Source organism: Phodopus roborovskii, unplaced genomic scaffold (assembly GCF_943737965.1).
Source record: "Phodopus roborovskii unplaced genomic scaffold, PHOROB, whole genome shotgun sequence".
NCBI lineage: Eukaryota > Metazoa > Chordata > Mammalia > Rodentia > Cricetidae > Phodopus > Phodopus roborovskii.
The window spans coordinates 726973-742327 of NW_026125577.1; the positions used below are offsets into that span (position 1 = coordinate 726973).

General features: G+C 36.4%; 1 protein-coding gene across 3 annotated transcripts in view; it reads left to right on the top strand.

The window, feature by feature from the left end:
• Nucleotides 1–15355, top strand: part of Atl2 (atlastin GTPase 2) — a 46765-nt gene that overhangs the window by 5424 nt on the left and 25986 nt on the right. For all 3 annotated transcript variants that reach the window (XM_051177870.1, XM_051177872.1, XM_051177871.1), the window contains exon 2: nucleotides 9979–10223. In XM_051177870.1, coding sequence (XP_051033827.1) covers nucleotides 9979–10223 — 245 coding nt within the window. The remainder of the gene's footprint in view (nucleotides 1–9978; nucleotides 10224–15355) is intronic.

The following is a 15355-nucleotide window of genomic DNA, read 5'->3' on the forward strand; positions in this document are numbered from 1 at the left end:
AGTTGTCATAACTCAGTTCTGAATTTAAGCCCAAGTCTCTTGTATGTGTGTACTCTGTATGTGTATGAGAGCACATGCATGCATATGTGTGTATGCACATATGAACACGAGAGCCTGCTCTGGCAAGTGCACACAAGAGATACTCTTGCTAAATGGTTATTACAGATTTGTTACTCTTTAACTACCAACTACCACAAAGTTGCTTTTTGGGCCAAACAGGGAAACTTTTCTGTTTTTTTATTTATTATTCCTGACTGTTATAAAAACATATAGACTCTCTACCAGTATTGGTTTTGGAAGTGAAAATAATGTGCATTGCCTTTATTAAGAAAGGCTTTTATGAAAACATAGTGCCCCTTATAAAAATATGGAATAATTTTAATGTTGACTCATTGTCTAGGTCAGAGAAGGGCATTGATGAACTGTGCTTGTATGTGTCTTTGCCCATTTTTATTGTCACCTTGGCTTTGGGCTTCTTGCCATAGATCAAGCTCCTCTGATTGCCTTCTGCCTGATCTCTCTGGTTTTAACTCTTTTACAGTTCTCATTCACTCATCACTTACAGTTTATCTCAGCATACCTTTGATCTTGTCAGTCCTCTGCTCCAAATTTTTTTGTGGCTTCCCTTAGGGATAATGCCCTATATTCTTAGCCTTCAGTTTTAAGGTTAGCCTTCACTTGCCCTCTCTGGAGACAGAGAGATGTCCTTATCTCTAGGATGTCTTTATTGACAACCTGATTTTTTTTTTTTTTCTTTTTTTGGTTTGGTTGTGAGGCCAACTTTTTTTTTTTTTTTCTTATTTTACATATTGATCCCAGTTCCCTTTCTGTCCCTCCCTCCCTCCCTCTCTTTCACCCTCCCATGCCCCCCAACAACCCTCCCACCCCCTCCCCCCTCCCCACTCCACATGTAGGGCCATGCCTTCCTGGAGGGATCATCTAAATCTGTCAAGTCATTTGGAGTAGGGACTAGGCCCTCCCTCCTGCCTTTAGACAACCTGATTTTTTAAAAACTTTATTTATTCAATGTGTCTTTCACATCATTCATCTTGATCTCATTCATTTGTCCATCCTTTTGCATCCACCCCCTGTGCCTGTTACCCCCTCACACCAAATAAAACAAAATTTAAGAGGAACAAAAAAATAAAGGAAAAAATTGTTTTGTAAGCTGCAGTGTGACACTGAGTCACACAGTAAACCCCTTTGTTCATATATCTTTACTTGCAAGCATTTGTTGCAGTTATTGGTCTGGTTCTGAGGCCTCTGGTTTCTGCTACACTATTGATGCTGGACCCTCACTGGGATTCTTCTTTGTTATCCTGTTGTTGACCTGTGTTGTGGAGATCCTGCAGCTTTGGGTCTGTGGGTCAGGCCCCTTCATGTGCTCCAGCAGATTGCAGATGGGGTGGATGACAATCTGATTTTAAATAATTCAAAATAGTGCTGCCACCACATCCAGGAACTTAAGTATATTTTTAAATCATAAATTCATCTAATACTTGTCTGTTGTTTAAAAAATTGGTCAGTATTACATGGCAGTCTTTGGAAAAGATAATTTGTGTCCACACATAATCTGTTTTACATTTTTCTTCATCTAGTTCCATAAATGCATAAAAGGATTTTATGCCAGTGTTCTTTAAGTGGGAACAGAAAAAAAAAGTATGGCATCAGTGCTGGTTGCTTTGGAAACAGGCTAGCTTTCAAATGGAAGATAATATGTGAATCTTATAGAAAAAACAACTCTTTGTTTCCTGGGTTGAGTATAGCGAAGGAGATAAACTATATTATATACTTCCCAGAGCATTTTAAAGGTCTTTAGGGTACTTATCCCTGACTATGGAGCCATACTAGTGGGGGAAAGTATATGATAATTGACATGCTAATCCTTTTTTGGTGTCTGAACCCCCCACTCCCCTTCATCTCCTGTTTACATTATAGTTCTAGTTTTCTATAGAAAAAATTAACTACAAATTCCTACTGGTATTTTTTTGTTGGAGTAAATAATGAATTAAAATGCTTTCCAATGCCCAATTGGCTAATAGCTGCTTGTCTCCTTCAATAAAGCATTTAGTTTAAGGTCAGGTTTGTGTGCTTGTATTCCCATTGCAGCCTGCACCAGGCTGGGAGGCAAGTCCCAGCACTACCATAGACGCTCATTAAGTGACTGATCACTGGAGCAGTTGTTTTTAGTCCTGGCTACAACATGTTGACATTTTAAAGTACTCTTTCCATCTTTTTTTTTTTTTCTTTCTTTTTTTTTTTTTTAAAGTAGAAGTTGTTTTAGTTTTTTGTCTCTTGTGCTTCTTATAGACTCAATAGTTTGACTCTGGTTGAATAAGTATCAGCAGCCTCCAGGAAGAATAGAACTTATGGCTCAACCTGAAAAGTCCCCCTTCTTTGAATACTTTGTTTGAACATTATTAGAGACTAACTGACATAATATAAATGCATTTATAATACTAAACTCCAGGAAAAATATTATGATCTTTGTTATCCACATGTTTTTAGGATTATAGTGTTGGCTTCATCTTGAAGTTAATTGCAAACTCAGTTTTTCAACCTCCACTTTATATTTAAGGAGTCAGAATATGCATTTTTAACAAGATACTTAGATTTGTATTAAAATTTTGAGAATGGGGCTGGAGAGATGACTCAGCAGTTAAGAGCACTGGCTCTTCAGAAGGCTTGATAATGGGATCTGATGCCCTCTTCTGGCATGCAGGTGTATATGCAGATAGAGCACAGCATATGGAAAATAATCTTAGAAAAAGAAATAAAACAAATATATATAAATTTTGAGAATGTTGTGGAAGACATAAGTCATGATCTAGTCTCCTGCCTACAACATTAATCATGTAGTTTTAGAATAAGTGAATTGGACTACACAGTCTATGAAGTCCTTGGTATTTAAGTGTAGAGGCTAGTTTTTAAGTGTATGTATGACCTATATGCCATGTCTTCTAGAGATTATATGTGTAGTTTATTGATGCTTAAGACAATCTTAAGACTAGGAAAATGCTCCTTCTTTCCTAATAAGAAAGGCTTAAGGAATTCTTTAAGAAATTAAGTATGAGTAACTTAGAATTAAATAACTTATTTTTTAGGTTTCTTTTTTTTTTTTAAAGTAGGTAAGAGATTTCTTAATTGTCACCACCAGAAACTTGAAAACTATATTTTCAAGATCCTGTAATTACTTCATAAGGAAATATTTTAAATTGAGGAGTGTTAGAATTGATGGACAGCTCCAGTTTTAAAATATTTATTTTTGTGTGTGTATGTGTATCTGTGTTCTGTCTCTGTGTCTGGGAGGGCTAGAGGCCTTGTATCCTGTTACTGGTGGAGTTCCTGGTGGGATTGTGAGCTGCTTGCATGGGTCCTAGTCAGCTCAGGTCCTCTCCAGTGGCAGTTTGTGCTTTCAAGCTCTGAGCCGTTTCTTCAGCTCCAGGTTTTAATCATACTGGTATAGTTTTGTGAAGTTGCCATAGAAGTGGACAATACTGATTAGATTGTTTTTGTTCTGCAGAATAATTTTTAAATTGGTAGCATTGATTCTATTAAGAAATGAAAATGCTAAGAGAAATTAGGCAGAATCTGATTTTAAAAAATATGGCTTGCTGAGATAATTTACATAAAATTCCATGATTTGGTAATATATTTGGATAATTATACATTTCGATAAATGTATAATTTATAATCTGAAATCGTGATGCAAAACAATACCTCAAAAGTTTTAAAAAAAGTTTTGTTTTAGTTAATGCATTTGTTCTATTTATCTTTATATAATTATATAATGATACACACACATATATATACATATATATGTATAAATCATATTATTATATAGTCAGTATGTTTATTCCCAGCTCCTGGTAAGAACTAATCTGTGATTGTGGTTTTGCTTAATTCAAGAATTTTATAAAATGAAATCATACAGTACAATAATGTATGTATGGCATCTTTCACTTAGCATATAAAATGCTGTTTAGGCTTAACTGTGTTTTTATGTGTATATTCATATACATATATGTGTGTGAATGTATTTGTATGATCCATTTCTTACATTGCCAAGTAGCAGTTTGTTTTATGAATTTAACACATTTTATTTACTTTCTAATATATGAACAAATATTTGTGTTATTTCCAGATTTTGGATATTATGAATAAATCTGCTATAAAACATTTGTGTTTTAAGTCTTGTCATATGTTCTCACTTCTCTAGCTACTTAGGGGTATAATTGCTGACAGGTATTTAGCTGTATAAAGGCATTGCTGTTGGTCTGGTAATGTGCAGTAGTATTTTGCTCTGGTGTTAATTTATACTTCTGTAATACCTAATAGTGTTGTGTGTCAATAGCATTGTCTGTCAGTTTATTATTTGTGTCTCTTTGAATTGTGTGGTAGAAATGTCTTGTATATTTAAAAATAATTCTTAGTTAAGTAAGAGTTTCTGTGTATTCTGAGTATTAGATTTTGATGTCTACTTATGAGTGATATGATATATACTTTTGTTTTCTAATGTCTTTGTCTGGTTTTGATATCAGAAATAGTTTTGGCTTCATGAAGTGTATTGACAAGAATTCCTTTTCCTTCTCTCCTAGAAGAGTCTATAGAATTGGTTTTATTTTTTTCTTTAAAGTGTGGCATAATTAACTGAAGCCATCTGTACCTATCTTGTTCTTTGAAGGCATTCAGTGGGTTTGATTTTAAAGCTGATTCTGTTCAGTCTTTCATACTAGTGAGTACCTTCTTTTAGTCAGCCAACTGTTAGTGAATTTCATTTTTTTTTCTTAAAAAAAAAAAATCTTTGCTTTTATGTGTATGGATGTTTTGTCTGAATGTGTGTCCTTGCATTACTTTTGTACCTGATGTCCGTGGAAGCCAGGAAGGGTGTCATTGGGTCACTGGAACTGGAGTTACAGATGGTTTTGAGCCACCTGGTTGGAACTCTAACCTGGCTCCTCTGACAGAGCAGCTAGTGCTCAGACCTGCAAGCCATCTCTCTAGCCCCTCTGCTAACAAATAACAGGCTTAAGTCTCATTGTCAATTCCTGTAAATGTATTGTTTCTAGATGGGATTCTTTTAGTAAATCTGTTTTGTTCTGTGTTACATGTGATTTAATTTGAAAATGATTATTGGAAAAGTATTGGCAGGCATTTACTAAAAAGAAAGCATATTGAATAATGATTACAGTTTTAGTACTAATACCTTTAGTCCTAGCACTTGGGAGGCAGAGGCAGGCTGATCTCTGGAGTTTGAGACCAGCCTACTTGGTCTACAAGAGCCAGTTCCAGGACAAGCTCCAAAGCTACACAGAGAAACCCTCTCTTGAAAGACTTAAAAAAGAAGAGAAGAGAAAAGAAAAGAAAAAGCAATAGAATGAACTCTTGAATACTTATGTGACATCCTTATTTGAACATGGAACAGACTTAAAACAACTTTAATAAAGTAAGGCTGACTAACCCTGCTTAATTCATTGAAAATTTAGTTATCTGACAAAAGTAAGTACTTTTAACTTTGTGTTTGAAATTTGAATAATCTAAAAGATACTTGCATTGTCTCTGAAAAGAGTACTCTGTTCTCTTTCTGTAATTTAGTTTTGGGTTGGTATAATATAGCTAACATTAGGAATATTTTATTGTAATACAGATTGGGAACATTTTGTATTGCCTTATAATTACAATTAAAGTTTGGTGATGCAGATAGGTAATTTCTGAAGTAATACATTTGGCTATTGGAATCCATGGTGAATAGTTATATTTGGTAGACTTAAGAGTAAAAAGATAGGTATCTTTTAAAGTAGATTTTATTTCTTAGAGTGATTTTAAGTTTAAGCAAAACTGAGTAGAAAGTAGTTTCTAAATGCCCCCCCCCACTTTATTACCAACATCCTGTGTTAGAGTAATTCACTTATTATATTAACCTTCACTGATGTATCCAGGATGGATACTTCACATTAGAATCCACTTCTGTTTTTAAAGTTAACTTGTAAATATGTAATGAGTTATTCACAATTATATTATATTGTTTCACATTCCTGTGCTCTGCCTATTTCTTTCCTTGCTCTGAATCTCTTGCAGCCATTTTTTAAAAAATTAAATAAGATAAGTGTTTTGTGTGTGTGTGTGTGTGTGTGTGTGTGTGTGTGTGTGTGTGTACACATGTGTGTACGTGTACGAACTTGTGCTAGGAATCAGTCTCAGGTGTCATCTGCCTCATTTTTTGAGAGGGTTCTCACTGGCTTGGGGCTTGTGCATTAAGCAAAGTTGACTGTTGAGTGTACCTCCAGAATCTGCCCATCTCCACCTCCCCAGATCAGTGGTTGCTACAAGCACACACCACTCCCTGCTTTTTAGCAGAGGTTCTGGCAGTAGAATTCAGGTGCTTTAGTGACTGAAATGTCTTCTCCAGCTAGGACAAGTCTCTTTGTAAGTCTTGTGGTAAATAGACCATTAGATGTATTTAGTGTTCAGCGGTGGAGAGAGATTTGAGAAGCAGGTGGTCATCTGTAGGCATTCTTTTAGCTTTGGCTTTGAAAATTCCACTTGGGAGCTAGGGGTGGAGAACTGACTCAGGACTGAGGGATCACGGAGAATATTTGTGAACTGAAATATCTCCTCCAGTATTTTGGCATAAAAGAATGATAATATCTATTTTATACACAGGATTTAATTTTCATTTTAAAATCTTGGAGTAATACTAAACCAAAAAAGACTGGATCATGATGATATAATTTAACCACTCTTCAGTATGATGTTTTCCCCCTAAAGTTGGAACAAATGCAGATAAAGTATTTCAAACAAATACTAACAAACAAATGAATAAAAGAAAGTTCATTTATAATTTTTTACTAAAATACTTGTTCAGGTTAATAGTTTGTGATTATTTACAATAGAAAGTCTTTTGCTGGTAGAACTATAATAATTTTTATTGTAATTTTTGAGTAAGTGTGCTTTCTTCCGAGCTGGTGTGTGTGTGTGTGTGTGTGTGTGTGAGAGAGAGAGAGAGAGAGAGAGAGAGAGAGAGAGAGAGAGAGAGAGAGAGAGAGAGAGAGAGAGAGAATGCTAGCTTGAGCTCACACAGTAACCTTTGCTTGCATGTGGAAGTCAGAAGAACTTTGGGGAAGTTGGCTTGTGCTTGCTTCTGTGAGTTCCTGGGGTTGAACTCAGGCTGTCAGGCTTGTGCACCAAGTGCTTTTACTCATTGAATCACCTTGTTGGCCTCACATCTGGTGTCAGGCACTCTCCTAGGTGTTAGGAGACAGCTAGTCAACAGGATGAGTGGTGATGCACTCTTTCCCTGGAGGGGGAGACAGGAGGTACACATGCAAATGTTACTTTAGAAAAGGAGTGAGTGAGTGTCCACAGAAAGACCACACTAAGGAGACAGCTGTTAAACTGACACCTGGAAGAAGGACGTGATGATGTGTAAATTTCTAAGGTCAGCATTTTATACAGAGGGAACTTCTGTACAGGATAGGATTCTAAGGTGGGAAGCAGGTCTGTTTGCTGAAGGGACACCAGTAAGGCCAGATGGCCAGGCCTTTGGGGATGGATAGGAATGTTGCAGGATGGATGAGAGGGGGAGGCAGAAGCTTGATCTAAGCTAAGCACTCTGGTGTCTATGGCAGGGAAACTAAGAATTTTCTTTTTTTATTGTTTTAAGTATTCTTTAGTTAAAGTACAGTGAAAGTTTTATCAGTATTTTAGCTGTTTAGGAGGGGATACATATAGTAAATATTCAAAAGATATATGAAAATTAACAGAGTATAGGAACATTAAATTTGTTTAGGAGCCTTAGGGAATTTTTTATTCTTGGGAAATGATATTTAAGTTGAAACTTGGGGACTATGAATTAATTAGGGGTTAACATGGGGAAGAGTGTATGATATTCCATGCAGAGGAGTATCATGAGTCAGAAAGACCCTTACTGTGTGAAGTCTGAAGGAAAACTGGCTTGGTTTACAGAGGGGAGAGCTGCATCAAATGACAATAGAGAGATGGGTAGGGAGGAGAGTGTAAGACAAATTTTAATGAGAGTAATGAGCAGATTTAGAGATGTGTTTAGTTGTCTCATGAAGGTTGGGTTAGTTTTGGGGAGGGGAGTAAGTGTGTTTCTGATGACCAATATGGTATAAATACATTATACATGAGATAGAAGATGGTGAGAGGGACACGTCTGATTAAAGGCTGGAAGAAAAGGATATATGTAAGGATGGACTCAGATTTGTGCCTTAGCAACAAGTATGTAGTGATGTTAGTGTGTAGCCACTGGTTGAGTGAACCAATAGTGTTTTGGCATTTCAGAGTATAAAAATTCCCTGTTAGAACATTTTAAATTATTTTTACCTTAGTAGCAAACACCTATAGAGCTTACTGTGTACCGTACTAAAACTCATTTAATGCTGATGACAACCGTATGAGGGAGACATGTAGTTGCCATTTACAAATGAGAATAGGCACAAGGGAAGCTCTCAAGTCGATATGGAAATTCTATTTTCTCCTGCTGGTGTTAACCTCTGATTAAGTTTGGAAACTTAATCACACACTTTGCATACTGTTTTAGCACTTATCTGGTCTTTCCTAATGATTTCTTGGGATTTTTAGCTGTCTGTACCTGTCCTGTAAAGCTAACTTTTTTGAATTCAAATATCCTAATGGGCTGTAGCCAGATGTTATTGAAAAAGGAAATGATAATGCCCTCTTTAATTAAATGTTGTTTGCTTTTACTTCCAAAAGTTCTGCACATTTTGAAATGATGGTGATTTGGCTGTACAGTGTTAAAGGTGCCTTTTGATATGGCAGGGGAGGCAAATCAGATAAGCAGATGTTTCCTTCTGTTAAAAAGTCCTTAACATAGATAGAATTGCTGATCTGCGGGTGGTGTTTATGTGGTAAATGTGTTGTTTCATTGTTGACTAATATGTTCTACTAAGTAGATTGGCCCTTCTCATGAGAGAATGGAAATGGAGAATGGAGAGTCATTACATGGAACACAGTAGGTATCAGGTCTTCTTAGAGTAGAAATTAACAGTGGACAGGTTCAAGGGAGTGTGGTTTATAATTTTTGATGTAGGAATGTTGATAGGGTCCCAATGTTAACTAGATTGCTACATGGCATCAGGAGGTTGGTAGAGAAACTGAGCAAGGTCCATATAAAGAGTTATTAGATACTTTCAGTATTTATTTTAAAGAACTGAAAACTGGGCAGTTGTCTCCATTACATTTTCTGTAGTTATTTTTTTTTTCTGCAAAAATTACCTTATGGTGTGTGGTAGTAAACAAAGGAACAGTCCAGTTGTTCATAGAACCTACATATTCTTAAAGTTGTAGCTGTGGTGTTTGAGAAAAAGCTCACTGGTATCGCAGTGGCTGTTTTTCTCCACTAAAACAGTCCTGTGTATTTTGCTTTGGCAAGGGAGTTTATGTAAGCCTTACTTGGAAAATTTGGGACTTGTTAGCTTTATTGGGTCATATTTGGACTCTCCCTAGAGCCCTAACTTTACTTGTGTAATTCCAGAATGAAAATCACTACAGTCTATCTGCTTTAGTCTTTGTGCTGTGGAGTAATTTTCTAGGTGATGAATACAAGGAGAGTTGAGCTCTAAAGAACATATGAGGTGAAGCTAATTTTTGTTCATGTCTGTGCCTAGCTGTGGTGTTCATTCCTAAAGTACTGAAAGGTGTTTGCAGAGTGCTGCAGTGCTAGAGAGCAGCTGTTGCACACAGTTAGTGGGTCAGTCAGTTCATCGGAGATGAGGACCTAGTGTAGATGCTTCTGGATCTCCGTATAAAATGGGAAATTTGACTGATAGTGTTTGCCCTGTTATAGAAGGATTGCAAAATGCAAAGGAGCTTATATATGTATGTCCTCAAACATTCTACAGAGAGAATTTCAAATTTTGCTTTAGGTGAGGTCCTTCAGGAAAAGTTGGTAATGTAGGGATTAAAGTAACATGTTCCTTTGTTTTTAAATTCTAGGTGAGGATTTTGAAGATGATGACCTAGTAAACTCAGATGAGGTTATGAAGAAACCATGCCCAGTGCAGATTGTTCTTGCTCATGAAGATGACCATAACTTTGAGCTTGATGAAGAGGCCTTGGAGCAGATACTGCTACAGGAGCACATACGGGATCTTAACATAGTCGTGGTCTCTGTGGCAGGAGCTTTTCGTAAAGGGAAATCATTTCTCCTGGACTTTATGCTTAGATATATGTATAACAAGGTGAATAGCATCTTTTAAATTGACCCTAACAAATACAAAAAAAAAAAATTGTCAACCAACTTAAAAGAAAAAAGACAGATGCCAAAATTATATTTTTAATTTCTAGTTATGTCCAAAATATCTGAGTATACCTTGAAAGATAACTGAGGTACTGTGCACCTCCTGCCTTTGTTGTTTCTTTATATATTTTCCTTTTTGGCCACGCACAGTAAGTACAGTAGATGATTAGAGACCTTTGTATAAGTATATCTGTATTCTTCAAATTGTTACTTGTGATAAAATTCAGTTCTTCAGAGTGTCTTCCGTGTTGTCTGAGCCCCATCTCTTCCTGTACGTAAAATATAATACTATAGTTTTTGTTTGTTGGTTGGTTTTGAAGAGTATGCCATGCTGTTTCACAAATGTTGTCATATTTGTGACTGATCTTTTCATAAGAAGCCTTCCTTTGCTTCTGAGGCTTCCCTACTTTGATGGTTCACATATTTTTATTAATAATGTTTTTTAGTTGTTTTTTTTTTTTTTTTTTTTAGCTGAGTCACTCTCTCAGGAAAGGTGCCCCCCCTTTTTATTACATATCATTAGCTTCTACCAAAAATGTTTTTAGTAGACATATTTTAATAGGTGCATTTCCCTCCTCTATACATTCTCACTATTAGACAGTATGAGAGTTTTTGTTTTTTTTTCTCACTGCCTTTGACGTTTTTCCCCTGAGGAAAAGTGGATGGAATGATTCATTTTAACCAGAATGCTTTTCTAAATAGCTAAAAGTTTAGCAGAGGGAAGGAGAATTTGACAGGAAGCAAGAAGAAGGTATTGGGAAATTTTAGAGTAGGACACTAAGATGGAATTGCTTTGCAGGGAAAAAGCTATATTCAGAAGCTACTAGAAATAGCACCTACCTGAATTATTTAATTATCTAAACACCTGTCTGACTACTTACTTATTTACTTACTTACTTCATCTGTCTTGAAAAAGAGAGAAGCTAAACATTCTCATTGGTTTTTCCTGAAAGCATTGCAGTAAATTCTTTTCATAGGAATCCTAAATGTACCTTAGTATCAAGATTGAAGTTCATATTAGTGAACAGTATTTTATGTGTTTAGGCTCTTCCATTGTTTTGGGTTTCCTTAAAACTTTACTTTTTGAAGATTGTTTTTTCATTTCACCATTTCCTCTGTGGTTTAGAAGTTTTTTGAGACAGGGTTTCTTTGTATTTCTTTGGAACCTGTTCTGAAACTAGCACTGTAGATCAGGCTGGTCTTGAACTCACAGAGATCTGCCTGCCTCTGCCTCTGCCTCCTGAGTACTGGGATTAAAGGCTTGCACCATCAATGCCCATCAATTTAGAAGCTTTTTAATTTCACACAATCCCAGTCATCTGTCCTTGGTATTCTTTCCTATCATTAGAATTTTTATGGTGACTATATCAAGTCTGGTGGTTATTGAATTTCACTGTCTTATGCTAATCTCTGAGCAGGATTTTTCTGTCTCCTAATATCTTCAATTTCTTCATTGTTTAAAAGTTTTTATTGTAGAGGTATTTTACTTTTAGATTTATTCTTAAGTATTTTTTTTAAATATGCTGATTGCTTCTCAGCATATTTGTCATTGTATGAAAAGCTACTTATGTTGATTATTGCATCAGGCTACTTTGCTGAAGGTGTTCATCAGTACTAAGAGTTTCCTGGTAGTCTTCAGGGTCTTTCATGTACAAGAGCATATCGTCTACAAGTGGGAATAACTGGACTTCTTCCTTTTCATCTGTGCCCCTTTCTCTTACAGATTTATCTTACTGGTCAAGGGCTGTATTGAATAAGAAAGGAGGTAGGGGACACTTGGCCAATTTTGATTTTAGAAGAAATGCTTTACATTTCATAATTTAGTATAATATTGGCTACAGGTTTATTTTATGTGGGCTTAGTCACACAGTTTTTCTTTCTATTTCTGGGTTCTTTGAGGCTCTTATCATGAACGGATATAGGCCTTTGTCAAAGGCCTTTTTGGTACCTTTTGAAATGATGAGGCTATGACCTTCATTAATTTGTTTATCATTTTATTTATTTTAAATTTTTTGAGATAGGGTCTTCCTATATACTCCACTGTGGCCTTGAATGTTCATTGATTCTCCTATTCCAGTCTCCTAAGTACTAGGATTACAGTGTCCTTCACTTCTTATCCCCCACTTCCACTCTGTACCCTAGACAAGAGGATAGAGGGGCCTGAAATTGCCTGATTGCACCTTCCCAGTTGCACATAAATCTCTGCTATCTCTGTCACAAGGACTGTTCTGGTGTATGTAATTGAAAACAATCATTTCCCCTCTAGTAATTTAAAAATGTCTTTTTTCTTCAACTGTGTCTTGAGAACTTTGGAGTTCTTTGAGCAAAGCCTACAAGTATGGTGTCTGCCTCTAGGCTTCCTAGATCAGTCTAGGTCTGTTCCTGCTAGGGAACTCAGCTGTGGGCAGTTCTTGGCCTCTCTGATTTTGGGGTGGTGTTTTGCTTGGAAACTCAGTTTTTTGTCCAAGGAAAAAGTAATAATTTTGAGTTTGACCTTTTTTCTTATAAGGATTTGTAAAGACTTAGGCTTTTACAAATGAAGCTGAAACTGAAAGTCCATTGCAAGATGGAAGTAAATCCCCATGTCAGACATCAACTCAGTTACTGGAACTCTTTCCCCGTTTCATTCTAGCAGCCCTTGGGATTCCCTCCCTCCCTCCCTCCCTCCCTCCCTCCCTCCCTTCCCACTGTGTTAACCATTTTCAAGTGAACAGTTCAATGGCATTAAGTTCAGTCACATAGTTTGTAGCAGTTGCCATCTTTCTGGTTTGCAGCTTAGAAACTTTGAGATATTAACTCATTTCCTTGTCTTGTAGACTCTGGAAGCCAGTGTTCGTCCGTCCTTCCTTCCTTCCTTCCTTCCTTCCTTCCTTCCTTCCTTCCTTCCTTCCTTCTTTCCTTCCTTCCTTCCTTCCGATTGATTTGTTTATGTATTTTATGTCTACAGAGTGCTCTACTTGTATATTTGCCTGCAGGCCAGAAGAGGGCACCAGGTCTTATTATGATGGTTGTGAGCTACTGTGTCAGGACCTGTGGAAGAGAAGCTGAACTCAGGGCCTCTGGAAGAGAAGCCAGTGCTCTTAACCACTAAGCCATCTCTTCAGCCCCAAATTCTTCTTTTCTTGACAACTCTGTGCTCTGTTTAGAAGTAGGGATCGTAGTTGCGTGTCTTCATGGTCATAGGTGCTCTTCATGATGAGCTTTTAAAAACAGATTGACTTAAATTCCTCTTTACCACGTAATCAGGTCATCAGAATTATCTCATATCTTGAGTTTCTAACCTGGGTCATTCATAATTTCTATTTGTCGAACCCCAGAATAGAGGAGTTGGACATGGGTGCACAGGTAACAAGCAGTTTTAAACTGTTTGAAATATTTATAATTTCTTCCAGTACTTCGTGTTCTCACATAGTCACTGGGCAATACTACACTACAGTAGGCAAATAAAGTGTGCACACTACGTGTTCTGTCTGCTATCTTGGGATTTTTATAGATTAAGATTTTTGCTTGTGATTATTTTTTTGGGAAATGCTCTGTAGTGAGGGAACATTTTCTTCCATCTCCTTTGTCTCTTTAATTGCTAAGTGTGATGAGTTATGGCTCTTAGACCATCATGAAAGGAGTAAGTGTGCTGGCCAAGGCAAGCTGGGGTGCTGTGAAGTTCACTTAGCTGCTATTCTGGTTTTTGTAGGAGAAAATATGAATTTCCTACTCTTTAGGTAGAGTTTGTTGCTGATAAATTGTATTATGTAGCTAAGTGTTTTGGGTAAGAGCTGTATCAATTGTTTGACAACACTTAAAAGTTCAGATGACTTTAGGTCCCATTTGTAGTTGAGATTCACTGTAGAGAGCTTGCTTCCTTCCATGAGGTGCAATGGTGGGAATTGGGGTTTTGAGATCCTTTGTCTCTGTAGTAGCAAACACTACCAGATTAGTGCTTTCTGAGTTTCTAGGTTGGCTTTCAATAAGTTTTGGGATGAAATAGGCTCTGTTAAAATAGCAAGACAGCTTCTAGAACCCACTAGAATGCTCTTCGAGCTGTTTTTGTTTATTTAGAGAACTCTAAACTTATAACAGTGTTCAGAATTTGGTAGAAGGTCAGTAAATATTTGTTGACTGAATTAATAACTATTTTTTGAAAGCCTTCAATATTCAGTATGCTAGAGAAATAATAGATTTTATATGTTTGATAATTTTCTTATCTAGGACTCCTGATTGATTTTTCTTAATCTTTTTACTAGATAATTAATTTAACATTTTAAAAGTATTTGCTAAGAAGATAAATTTCTGTGGGACACTTAATTCATTTAGTTTCTTTGAAAATGGGGGTTTATAAGCATCTTATAGGTCTATTATTTTTGCCTTTTTGTTTGCTTGTTTTCTTTTATAGACCAGGCTGGCCTCAAACTACAGAGATCCGCCTGCCTCTGCCTCCCGAGTGCTAGGATTAAAGGCGTACACTACCACTGCCTGGCTTATTTTTGTCATCTTTTAAATTTTAATTTTTAACTGCCTTTGCCTTTATTTCTAGGAATAGAACAATTGTTAGTGCTTCCTTATAAGCCAGGCAGAATGAAGCAAAACTTCAGTTTTCATGAACTTAAATTCTCATATAGGAGAGAGATAGAGAAATTGGATAACATCGAATAAAGGCAGATTCTCTGAGAATAGTCTTTTAACTTAATCTGTGTAGGTTAGATATTGGAAAAAAGAACCTATCCAATACCAGATATTGACTTTGACATTGTGGGAAAATGAACAATAGTTTCTTACATAATTTTATTTCTCCACAATGCCAAAAAGTTTTTGAGTTTAGGCAGGAAAAGGCATAGATGAGATAAACAATATATATGTAGGGTTTACCTGATCATGTTGGTGTGTTACAGACAGGAAGGTATATATATTGTTTGTGTTGGGATCTGTGGAATATTGGGAATAGGGATTGGACAAGTGAAAGATGTGTTAGGCAGCAAATCTCTAGATGGCCTTACAGGTAGTATGGAAGCCATAGATAGCTTTTCAAAAGATAAAGACATTTCTTGTGAAAATAAGTGACATGGACAAAGTGATACA